The sequence below is a fragment of the Amblyomma americanum genome, chromosome 1, assembly GCF_052857255.1.
Source record: "Amblyomma americanum isolate KBUSLIRL-KWMA chromosome 1, ASM5285725v1, whole genome shotgun sequence".
Lineage (NCBI taxonomy): Eukaryota > Metazoa > Arthropoda > Arachnida > Ixodida > Ixodidae > Amblyomma > Amblyomma americanum.
Window position 1 is genome coordinate 356,586,030 of NC_135497.1, and position 13,271 is coordinate 356,599,300.

Here is a 13,271-nt window from a genome sequence, read left to right on the forward strand (position 1 = left end):
TGGTCGAAATTATTCCGGATTCCTTCACAACGGCATCTCTTTCTGCCTTTCTTCTTTCACTCCATCGTTTATCCCTTCCCTTGCGGTGCGGTTGAGATGTCGCGAAAATGCGAGACAGATACTGCGCCATTTCTTATTTTCAGAGCTTTAGAGCTTTTGCAACGTTTAGAGGATTGAACTAGCAACAATGCCTTAGCGACGGTAGGCAACACTGCGATTCGCGTCATATGATTTGTTTTTTTGCTTCAGCGCGGACGTCATAGCGTTCATCGCGTATTGCCGAGGAATCTGAGCTGGAGGTTGATAACTGCGTGCGCCGCTCCCACGGTGCGGTATCTGTTGTTCTTTCGATAGCACCGAGCTTGTCACAAGAGCCCCACATGCCACTACGGACGCCACGACTGTTATGAGTGGATCGCAAAGGCCATGAGTCTTGAGGATCCATTTTTTGTCGTTAAAGAGTAAGTTCCCTGTATGCTCACTACCTCTAACATTTTGCCGATTGAATTTGATGTGACTTTCATGTTTCATGTATTATGAAGGGAGGTTAGCCGGCCTGCTGTATTTCGATCACATTTATTTTTGATTTCTAGCCACCTTGCGTGTGAACCGGACGGTTAGGATTGGGAAGTAATCCGACAGCAAATTTTCGGTGCAAAGGAATTCCGTTCCGTACATCTGCTGCGCAGGCTGTTTTATGTTTCTTGTCGTCTAGCGATGCTTTATTCTTGATTCATCGCGGAGCGCTGCAGCTGCTGTGATTCGCATTGTGTGCCGCGAGCAAGGATGTCTCAGTACGTGATATCGACTCGAGAAAGCAAAAAATCAAAAGCAGGAAGCATTTGATTTCAGCACTGAAAATTGTCTGCTACAGGTCTGAACTTTCAGTGCCGCTATTTTTGCGGGTAGGGAGGCCTGTTCACTGCCATGTTTCAACGTGGAAATAAGCTAGGAGGAGTCTATACTGTTATCGTTCAGCTTTTGTTTTCGAGCACCTGTGTTTCAAGAAGGTGCGATAACTGGGAAAGGCCCACAAAGGCATTCTATGGGGCGTGAGATTAGGCAGCGCTTGTTTCCACTGCTGTAACCGTGCGCCCTGCTTTCGTCAGGCGTTGTCCGACTTTTGCTTGTTGGACGAATACAAATGCCACTTGAAGGTTTGAATGTTTGTCTAATAGAGGAAACTAAACATTTGTTGCAGCTGGCCACTTGTGTATGGTGAACTAGTATTGTTAGCGTTACTTAAGTGGCTTTCATGCCGAGGATAGTTTTACTGTTATTTTGATTGACTTTTGTAAGTATATCGATGTAGGAGCTATACATGTGTCACCTTACTACCCTTTCATGCTTGATTCCTGAAGTGTATGTATGACTATATTTTCAGTTTTTTTTTTTAGGCAACAGCAAAATGCATTGCAAATCTTAAGTGTAGTTGTGGTACTTGCTCTGATGCATGTTACACCTTGTCTTCAGTGAAATCGTCAAGGCCATAGCCAACAACAAAACAGTGTTTGAGAGGTGGAACCAATACCAAGACCCATCGAGCTTACCAAGTAAAGAAGATATTGACTGGACCACAAGTGAGCTCCGGAAAGGACTACGCAGCATAGAATGGGACCTAGAAGATCTTGAGGAGACTGTTGGTATCCTTTTATTTTATTATGGCATTCCTCATGATGTGCTAAAGCAAAGTAGTCATTTAGGTTACTGTTGGCTTCCCTTATTTGTGTGTTGTTCATGTTTTGTGTACACATGCCTGTATTAAAGTATTGTGTATGTTTATGGCATGTGTTTTTATTTCAATGTAATGCTTAAAAGCTGAAAAAGCATTGTCAGGTGGGCTGAGTTTGCATATATTAGTCATAGATTGCATGGCTCATGCCAGGCATGTTTTGCAAATTTGTTGTGATGCACTTATTTATGCTAGTTACAAAATTTGTAATCTCTGCAGGCCAGAAGGTACACCCGGATTGTGAGGCATGATGTAGCATTGGGATCTAAATTGATATTGGCTATCTGGGGCTCTTTAAGGTGCACCAAAATCTTGTTACCAGGTGGCTTTGCGTTCTGCTTTTATTGTAGCATGGCTTCCATTGCCAGGATGAAACCTGTAATAAGAGCTTTGCTTTAGAGCACCTTAGTTGCCGAAATGGGTTTTGTTCCCACAACTGAAACATAGCTCCAAACATAGGCTGCCTTGTTCAGCACTGATTTTTATGGCATTGCTTGGTATGCTTATTTTATTAGTGATGGTGATGTTGATGTAGATTTTCCTGTAACTTGTCATAGTTGGTAGGAAGTTGTAGGAATTGTCAATGAATAATTACATATTCTGGAGTATTCAGTGCTGCAGTGTCTTAATTTTATTATTTACTAATACTGCCAATTTTTAACATGTGCTTGCAAGAAGGGCTTTACAGTAAATAGCTCTTGACAATGCAGCACCAATAGTGCCAGTTTGGTTTTTGTTATGAGCTCTTTGTGAGAGGTGCAGAAAGGGTACAATGCATTGCATGTATTTGTCTCAGCCACTTATTAGCATTGCAACATTCATGACCGAGCAGTTCCTGGGAGTGGCAAGTTCACATTTCTGTGACATGTTATTTGAGATGTTAAATCTGTCAAAATGAACTGTTTGAATATCTCGCCTTCTTCAAAACTTACAGGTAATAATGCCAATCATGGAGTCATTATTATGAGCAGTCAGATTAGCTATCTTCTTAAGTCATATAATGTGTTGACTTTTGTTTTAAAATTACTGCAAGTTAGAAGTTGCTAAATTAGTTTTAAAACAATTTGTGAGCATCTGAATATGCTGTCAACTTTTAAAATATGGCACCAATATAATAGCATGAAATTGTGAGAAGTTTCTCAGTCTTCAATTTTAATGCATGATCCCTTGGAAATTACCATTGCAACTAATAGGATGAAACATATAGGCACCGTTGTCTTCACTTCTGTTTTGTCATGTCTTCTATGCTCTTCCAGCCCTGATATGTACCATGGTTCTCTGTGTTTCTATGTAATATCGTTATTGATCACTTGATGCTGGCAAATTCTATTTTTGCAATTTCCACTGGTGGCAACACTGTTAACTGCTCATTAAGTTTAAGTAGGTGAGCAGTAGCATTAATTGTGAGTATTCAAGTAGTTTTGTTGATTTCATACTTGATTCTAATGACAAGATTATGGCTGAATGATGCGAAGAAAGAATGCTAATAATTGTTTGTGGCACTTTTTGCTTTGCAAAAGTGCACTAATACCTTGCAGCATTCTGAAAGCTGATGCTGGTATTGGCTAGTTTGGAGCATGGTATATGATGCCGCTTGCAGTTTAGAACAGCTGTTGAATGACTGGTGCAGGGGGAACTGGTCTATTATTGGGCAGTGGTGCAATATTCAGAAGTGAATGCCAATGACAAGTTGTTTCTTTGGTCATTTAGCTTTGTTTGCTCTGTCCATAATTAATTACCACAGGCTCTACCTTTCTGAACTCTTCATGGTCTAAGTCAGACGGAGTACGGTCATTTGTCTGTTGGGGAGGCGAAAGTTGATTGCTCGTTTATTCTCGGTTATTTACCCACCGTGATGACTCAGTTGCTTTGGCATTCAGATCCTGATCCCAAGGTCTCTGGATTGAACCCTGCCCCAGTGGTCGCACTTTAATGGAGGCGAAATGCAACACGCCTATGTGCTGTGTGATGTCAGCGCACATTAAAGAACCCCATGTGGTCTGAAATGAGTCCAGAGCCCTCCGGTACGGTGTCCCTCATAGCATACATGTGTCACTTCGTGACATTAAACCCTACATACTAATACCAACTGCCATATACACTTGACTAAGGGCTGCGCTCGTGCGTGGGCTGCTCCCCCAACTTGGGAGCCAATAATTTGAAAATATGAATGGCAAAGAGCTGCTGCATTTCACATGTATACATTTCCTTGTGTGGCAGCCAAAGAGGTGTTAAATGACAAGAGCTGCCCACTGATATCATTATTGTCATCTTCTAGCATGCACTGCCGTGCAGGTCTGTGCTATTTAAAGCAAAATTCAGGCACCTGTACTCAGGAGTGGATGGTAACGGTCAACCATGAAGTGATGCTGACTGAGTCTCTAAGAAAAGCACCACTTAAGCTCGTCTGCACATGGATTTTGAATGCATGAATTTATGGAGTGTGATGTGCATGGACATAGTTGTTAAAAGTTATAAGTGGATGTAATTGATGTAACCGACCATGACTTCATTTACATGAAGGTTGAAGAGCTGTGTCTGTGCAGTGGAGACAGCAATAACAAAGAAGAAACTTAAAGGTATCTGCTGCTAGGTGCCAGATATAGTATCAGACTATATGGTACAATAAAGTAGTTTTCTTGGAATAAAGTTGCAAAATTGAACTGAAATGTGTCGCTTTTGTGCAAGGCGCACAGTTCTCCCGAATCGCGAAGGATGAACATGAGAGAAAGCACACAGGATGGTGCTGGTTCTGGATTTCTCCTGCTTTCTTGCTTGTGCTTTTTCCTTTCCTTCATTCATGTGCAGATTTTCCTGCTTCTTGATTTCATGCAAGCAGCCCATGGTTTAGGTGTTCGGGAGCACTAGATGCTTTGTATGCCTTTGCAATGCATGCAGTGTGTGAGCTCACTGGAAGGGCTGTAGAGAACTCCGAAGTGGCTGGGGCTAGTTGGCGATGACCGTGATGCATCTGCTGTTCTTCCGTCAACTGAGTATTCTGAGCATTGGTGTGTTGTGCTCACTTTGTATTGTAAGCTGCACTTCTTAGTGCAACCCCACTGTGTGAAAGAGTCATGCGTTACCAAAGAGCTGCATTCTGCATGCCATTTTCACATCAGTTGGCATACTAATAAGCTAGGTGTCAATAATTATTTAAATATTTGCTAAAGCAAGATCATGACATGGAAGTACAGTGGTGCCTCATTAAAATGGACATGGTGTCCGACTGAAATTCGCTGTAAGACAAGTCGGCCACAAAACAAATAGTGAAGAGGAACGAATTATTTATTAGGAAAAAAATTTGTCATTAAGTCTGCTTCTTTGCACAGCTGTATGCAATGAAGTTAAAAATTGGGCAAAATCCTGAGAACTTGAAGTCCATAATCCTGGTTACCTTTATTTTTAAAAAATGCACTTTGAAGCACCTTGCGGGCCATGACACATGTGACGGAGTCTCTGTTACTAAGACTGTGTACTACTTACAAATGACTAGCACATATCTCTTCCCAGACAGACTGGAGGTGTTGGATGCATTGAAGTAGCAGAAGGTGATGAATGACCTCTCTTCACCGGCGTTCATACAATACCTCACAGCAAATGAAAAGGGTTTTTGACTGGGCAGTTGAAGGGTAAAGAATGAACTCACAAAAAAAAAAGTCATCACTAAGGCTTTTCAGCTCTTACCTGTCTTGGCACTTGTTCATTGCAAAAAAAAAACAAAAAAAAACAGAAAAAGAAATATCTGATTGAGAAGTCGAGGTCTTGTTCACATAGCCGTCGGTATTAGCACTACAAAAATACATAGGCCTCTGTATGCACTGTGCGTTCTCACCGTGCCGATTTTCTATACAGTAAAAAAAGCTTCAATATCAACAAGGCGCAAGTGTATTGAAAAAGTTACATGTCCAGAAAAATTTCAGGCCATCTGTATTATTGGGGCACGATTGTATATGGTTCTTGATACCAAATCTTTTTCAGCTAGTGGGTGGAATGTAGGGCAGTGTTTTTCTGCTCATGACGTCAGTGGGGGCAGTTACTTCTGTATGTGTAAATGTGGTTATTTTTATTTTCCTGTAGTTTTTCACAGTACTTCAGGCATATTGTGTTAGGTAGCATGGACACACAGCTGCTTCAGCATTGCTGCTACAGTCAGTCTGTTAAAAGAAGATTCAGGGCTGGCAGCTGCTGCACAATAAAAAAACAGTGAGGATTTGAAGCTGGGTGCTCACTTTTTTTTTCTACCTTTTGCCATACATCCTTAACTGCTGTGCTTCCAGCTATTGTTGAAAAAAATCCAAAGAAGTTCAAGATTGATGAAAAGGAAATCAAAAGCCGGAAAGCATTCATTGAGCAATCCAGGAATGAAGTAAAGGTTGGTTGTGCAGTTTTGTTTCATTGTTCATGACACCTTTTCTGCATGCACGGATCCAGGAATCTGGATGGATCCAACGTTGGATCCATGTTGATTCCAGGTATCTGGCAACCCAGCTTGGTATGATGCATGGTTAAACCAACAAGCTGTAAACAAAATTACATAGTATTTACGAACGTTCATTTCTGAAATCCTGCTTTCTTTTGTGAGAAGGTTAACCTAGAAGTTCCACATTCCACAATAGACCTAAGTGCTTTTCTCTGTACATCTTTACCCTTAAAAACGACACAGTAGTACTGGGCAGTGGAAGTGAAAATGCCGAAAATAATACCTTTAACAGCTGTGTGGTGGCATGGAGTTTTGATGCAGCGTTTCAGTTTTGCTTTATGCATTTATTCCTGCTGTCGTTATCAATTGCAGATTGCATGTAAATGCCTTACATTATCATGACATTTTGTAATCTGCTTGAGATTAGATTCATATTGCCCTCTTGAGCAGTGTAGCAAAGCGCATGGCACTCTTTGAATGCACAGTTATGAAAGTGAGTCATTTTGTAGGCAGTCACGTGAAATGCACTTGTTAAGGGCATTTTTAAATGCACTGGAGGAATGCACTCTGCTAAAGTGTGCACTTGTAATGGGGCAGAGTGAAGTTACGTATAAGAGACCCCCCTCACCCTTTTTTGGTAAAATGTAAATTTTTTTTTTCATATCGAAAAGAAGAATTTCTATGAAAATTAGCCAATCTCTCCCTGCAATGTCACCTTCCTGAAAATGCAGTAATCAAGTACCAGAGTTGCAAATGTCAGTGGAAATCTGATGATGTACCAAAACCATTTCAGGACGCCCTTGTGATTGCGAACTTCTGTTCACATTCAGAACTCTAAGCATGGCTTCTCATCTCTGTAAGCTTGATCGGCAAATGTTAGTAGTGAGCTTAGCGCACATACCAGTGTCGCAGGTAACTTTGGCCAAAGATTAAAAATATACCAGGGCACAATAGGTGAATGCAACTTCTACCATTTTGTTGACTACTGTATATGGCGAGTGTTTTAATATTTTGTTCAGATGAGTAATGAAATAAATTGGCAAAACTAACTTTTTAGCTATTGCTTTTCAGTCGAAAATTTCAGTACTGAATTGTGGAGTATCCTAGAAATACCTCTATTTCATCAGCTTTTATTTTTATATATGCTTCAGATCAGTTTTTTTTTTACATTGAAAAGGAAGCCCATCAAATAAGGAAAAAAAAACCGACGGGACATTCGGCTTGTGTGCCATTATACCAGTGCTTTCAAACGTGGAAGCCATCAGCTTAGCTGCGCATAGTGGTGCTACGAATAAAACAAAAGCAACGACAGTGCTTTGCAAAATTGAAAGTGACACCTGCTACCTACCTGGCGGTGTTCGTGCCGAAAACAGCAGGTGCAGTGGTTTGTGGTACCAATATGTGGGCCAATATACTAGGTAGTGTTCCTAGCCATTGGCCGGGCATCTCTCCTGTTGGAATTGCATGGAAATCACCAACTTCTTTAGCAAAGCATGACCTCAAGATGTAAATATGCCAGATGCGAAATGCTGGCCGATGGCTAGGAATGTGGCTTAGTGCTTCGGCCGCTAACGTAAAGCACCGCTAAGTAAACCACCGTGCCAGCTATTTTTCACACTGAACACGGCCAGGTTGCGGCTTTTACTTTCAATTTGGCCACCAGTGCTCACGTCAGTTTTTGCCCTGTCATATTTGCAGCACCATCTCACACGGCTACATTCACGAGTCCCACGTTTGAGAGCACTCTGGTGGCACTTTGCAAGCAGATTGCCGCATGCTTTTTTTCTTTTCTTCATATTTCGAGGACTTTCTCTTGGACGTGGAAAAAAACTAATCTAAAGAAGCGCATATCAAAATAAAAACTGATAAATTAGAGGTTTTCTGGGGATCCTCTACAATTTGGCATTAGAAATTTTGCCTCCCAGGATCTTAATATCTTAAAAGTTAATTTTTTTCAATTTATTAAATTGCTCAATTCAACAAAATTTAAATATATGTACTCTGACTTATTATTATATATAATGGTCAACAACATGGCTGAAGTTGCGTCCACCTATTGCACTGCGTTATATTTCTAGACCTTAGCTTAAGTTAGCTGGAATACCTGGGATATTGGCCCAATGTTATCTTGGCTTAATTGTGCCACACACTACTATGCACTAGACAGAGGCTGCCTTGTTGCTGTTGTGCATTCCGTGTTGCATTTGTAATGCAAGAATGTTCTCTGAGTTTACTGTGCAAAGGCCTGGCAGGTTTAGTATGTATGTGGCAGTGCTTCGAATGCAGATGGTAATATACGACATGTCAGGAAGAACTGAGAAAAAAACGCACATAGATGCTCTAGAAGGGGCGAGTGTTTCTTTTTAACTGCTTTGGTTGGTGAAATTAAAGATACCTTAGTGTTGAAATGTTGCAACGAAAACTTGATTTCTTTCTAGCCAGCAGCTCAAAAGAAAGAACACTAAATTTTTGCTCCCAAAATTTTAAATATCTTGAACCTAAAGAGCCCAACTTGTGCATGCATTTGACAGTCCCTAAGTGTGGTATGTGCAAGTCTGCAGTTTTCGTGCCTTGTAATCGTATTGTGGCTTTTTGTGCAGCTCTGAAATCTCCGATGATCTTTGTGTGGGTGGTTTGTTGGGCGACAGGTTTAGGTTTAATCTGATCACATCATAAAGGCCCTGTTCACATTTTTGGCTTGTGATAGTTCTGGTGAATTATTTTTTTTAATGGTTGTGTGCTCAATTTTTCCTTTGTTCAGGCAGCAATGGTAACTAATCTGAGGCTTTGGCACGTGTTGTTCCGTAGCGCTTTGTATCTACCGTAAAAACCGGGATATAGGTCGGACTTTTTTCGAAAAACCATGGTGGAAAGTTGACCCCTGTCTTATATACTGGTCATTTGCGGAAGAACTACGGAAGTCTTGCAACAATGGGCAGCTGAACTCAACAGTGTGCCTCTATCACCATCGCCATCAGCAGCAGTGCCGCCATTTTGCGTTTCCTTAGTTGCAAAGCTGTTTTGGTTAAAGGCTGCTTTTTCACATTTTGTTTCAAAATGAGCGGAAGCTGACGGTAATTCACCGTCGCCTTCAAGAAAAACGCGATTGAGTATGCAGAAGCTCATGGCAACCTGGCGGCACAGCGCGAATTCGGTGTATCCGAAAAGAGCATTCAGTACTAGCGGAGGGAGAAGCTGCGTATTACAACTTGCAGCAACCAGAAAAAAACATCAATTTGTGGGCGGACCGCAGCGTGTCCAGAATTGGAAGGAAAGGTCGTGCTGCATGCAAGATGGCTGCCTGTGACTGCTGAATGCATCCGCGTGAAAGCGGTAGAGATGCGGACCGCAGCGTATCCAGAATTGGAAGGGCTTTGCTCTACGGCGCTGTACTTCTGTGTGCCAAAAACAAACACGCGGGTCGATGGGCGTGCGATACTGTTAAAAAATTGGTTGGTTGTACATACGGGCAGCATTTAAATGAAAATAATTTAATAAATACTGTCACCATTGTGCAACCTGTTGAGTCGCACTTGTTTCAAGGTAAGGGTGTCTTTCGGTACTTTTTTCATTGAAAAAGATTTTTGTTCATTTTTAGAATTGGTTAGTTGGGGGGTCAACCTATATTCCGGTTTTTACGGTAACTCGGTGAAGTTCAGACAAATCAAACATTGGTGGAACCAGTATGACTTGCTAGTTTGTTTTGAATTGTAGCCAGGGCCAGTGGCTAATGCATGTGTGTCTTGGCATTAGCCAGAGGCTTCTTGCACAGCTCCGCTGTCTCATGAAAGCACTTGCAGGTTTTGAGATGCACATACTCTTCGCTTCTGTGGTGGGCGAAGAGGGTCAGAAGCAAGCCGAGCTGTCACTTTGATCCTCATTTGGTTTGCAAAGGAAATTCTTTTCTATTCCTTCAGTCTCATTTCTTTTTTGTGTCTGCGTGCATGTGCAAGAGAGGGATAGCCACATGCATCGTTAGAAAGGCAAGCTTAACATACTTTTATGCGTGGTCAGGTAGGCAATATGAAGTGACTGCTACATAGAGTGCATTTTACTGTGATTTCAAGGGAATATATTGGCATATTTATAATGCAAACTGGAAACTGTGGGATGCCAAATAAAGGTTACTAAATACTGAGCCTGTCGACACTAAACCTGGGCACAGGCTCTTGTGTGTTGTGGACTTGTTCTACCAGTTGCCTTGAAAGCAGGAGAGTTGCATCTTTTGCTGAGCTCGTATGTGCAGAAAATCGTGAAGCTATTTGTTTGGCAGGTTATTTGAGAATGAGGTGAAAGCTTCCATTGGAATTATTTGAACAATGATGCATTAGTTAACAGTTCTATAATCTGAGGCAGTTTTTGGCTGCAAGCAGCTGGCTTTTGCTTTAGGGGGTGGTGCCATGCTTTCTCCAAGCGTAAGCCACTTAGCATGCCTTGCAAAGAATATAGTCTCTGCCCCCACACAATACCTATGCCGAAATTACAGCTGAAATATCTGAAGTTACTGCTTTGGGGGCCAAACGATGCTGTTAGCTTTCATGGTTCTGACCTCGCCATGCAAGTTACAGCAAGTCTTGTGCTTATTGTGGTACGCAGATGACTGTGTATGAAGCTTGTATCCTGCTTTGTGCATCGTTTGCCATTAAAAAGTAATGCAGAAATAAAACTTAAACTAAAAATTAAGCATTGCAATTAAGTTAAGAATTTATTATTTGAGATTGGAGCTCACCTGTTATTTTCATTTGTGCAGTGTATGAAAGAAGCAATCCTTGAAAGCAAGGCAAAAAATAAGAGGATGAGACCATCCAGTATGGTAAGAAACCTTTCTTATCACTTCGCGTTTGCATCCTGCAAAGGCTTTTATGATGTTGTGTGCCTTAACAAGCCATGTAATAACTTTTTCTTTCACCTCATTTTGCTTATTGTACATATGGAGAGTTAGGGGAGGAGTTGCTTGGAGCAGCTTGATGTATCCAGCGCCATGAGTGAGCAAAAGCAGTAGATATTCTGTGGGGTTGGTTTGAGCCGTTCCCCCTCCTGTTTTCTTTTTTTTTTCTCGATATTCACTCAGCATTTTGTGCAGCATGGCCGACAGCCTTATTAAAGGGGTTGTGAAGAAGCTTTGACACCATGAGTGAACAAGTTCGAATTGTGATCTGCACATGACCATTTTCATTGGAATGAAGTTTTACAGCTCTGTGCTTTGCAGGAAATTGAACTGTTTTCGTAAAATATTGTGGGCTCATTTGGTGTTTATTTTCCTTTCTGCTGCCTGTAACAACATGGATTTGCTGCGATACAATTCTTGAAAGTGCTCTGTTACTGGCTGTGAGGGACTGAGAAAGCTATTTATTCCTATGAGTACCGTATTTTCTGGTGTTTAAGTCGTGCTTTTCTTTCTGAATTTTTCGTCGTGTGTGTCTTATTCAGTGTTGCAGCTTATATATGACAAAAATGACGCACCACTGCGCAATTTCTTTTGCTGCGCCCAGTAACTATGTTTTAAAGAAAATCAATGCGTGAAAGAGAAAAAAATGAAGTTACTTTTTAAATGTTGTCTTGTGAATAGAATTGCATAATCTCACAACCAAATTGATTGTGGCGGTGCACTCTGCATGCTGTCGCCATCGCATCAAGTTTAGCTGGTCCAGCCATATTCTTGATTGACAGTTACGATTTCAGCTGCGTATCCGTTTGGCTATGGTTTGGCTTAGTGCACATAGTGTGTTCTTGCTCAACGTGACACCACTTGCGAGGCGAAGGAGCTATGATTCAAAATTCAGATTGCATGCCATTGAATATGTACTGGAGATTGGGAACCAGGCAGCAAGTAGACAGTTCAATGTGAGTGAAAAAATTATCTGGAACTTGTGCAAAGCCACAAAAGCACTCCAGCCGATGAAGCCAACAAAAAAGGCAGGCCACAGAAAGATGGTATGGTGGTCAGAGCTTGTGAGTCATCTATGCTCAGCAGCTGCCACAACTGAGTATTTTCGTCTTCTATCTGACATAGAGATCCTCACCGGGTTTTTATAGTGCTTGCTGAATGGTGCGATTTATAGACCGGAAAACATGGTACGTACGGAATAAAACATTGGCTGCTGATAGTGTAGGTTTGCTGCAAAGTAGAACAAAAAAACAGTGAGGTGCTACCATGACATGGTGCTTCAATACAGCCTGAAACCACTCAAATGCCTGCAGAAGCAAAGTGTGTGGGCAAGGGTGACTGTCAGGGAAGGGGCCACGGCAGTGAGCAGGAAACAAAGTTAACTTCCTCAAAGGTCTGTGAGTAATGACTTAATTTGTTAAAAAATTCAGGTATGGGAATTCATTTTACAGTGCAGTAGAACAGCCAGGCAACAAATTTAAGAACTTGATGTTGTGCATAGGCCTGCCAGTACATCTGTCACACAGGTGCTCTCAATTCTGCTTGAGGCGATGCAGGTTGATCAGATATTGCGTGGTGTGCATTGCTACAAAGACATTTTCTAGCATGCTCAGCTCTTATCTATAATAAGGGATTAATTACTCATTGGCATACACCCAAGCACAGCCATACGGCTACAAGGAAAGCTTTACAGCTTCCTCAGAAACTTTGTAGTTAAAGAAAAATTCGTCCTGGTCGGGGTTTGAACCCGGGACCAGCGCTTTACCAGAGCAGTCGCTCTACCAACTGAGCTAGCCGGGACGGCAAGCTTATGGTAGGGGGAGAGCGAATCGATCAAAAACTCGAAGCGGGAACAGTGTTGGTCAAACATTGGGTGGATGCCACCCAACATTTGGCTTGGGTGGATGCCAGTGAGTAATCACTCCCTTATTACAAATCTTCTCCACCTTGGTGGTTCCCCTAAACATTTTACCAACTCTTATCTGTGGAACACCTTAGCAGTAATTGATGGAAACAGTCTGTGTGGTGCTGTGTTGCACTGCTTGCATAGTTAGTGCGTGGAAAGCCATGAAAGTGGGGTCGTTGCCGGTGCGTACTCATGTGCAGTTCAAAATGGCTAACATGGGAGCAGCAATTACAGCAATATGATGAGGTGTGACATGGCAGGAAAATGCTGTTGCGAGCAGTATCCCTGTTGCTGAGGGAGCCACTTCCATGTTGGCAATGCTACT

General features: G+C 41.8%; 1 protein-coding gene across 1 annotated transcript in view; it reads left to right on the forward strand.

The window, feature by feature from the left end:
• The first annotated feature begins 212 nt into the window (after positions 1-212).
• LOC144115589 (uncharacterized) overlaps positions 213-13,271 on the forward strand; it is a 63,392-nt gene continuing 50,333 nt past the window's right edge. The window contains exons 1-4 of the mRNA XM_077650010.1: positions 213-461; positions 1,474-1,643; positions 6,010-6,104; positions 10,903-10,965. Of these exons, the coding sequence (XP_077506136.1) occupies positions 427-461; positions 1,474-1,643; positions 6,010-6,104; positions 10,903-10,965 (363 nt within the window). The 5' untranslated portion in view covers positions 213-426. The remainder of the gene's footprint in view (positions 462-1,473; positions 1,644-6,009; positions 6,105-10,902; positions 10,966-13,271) is intronic.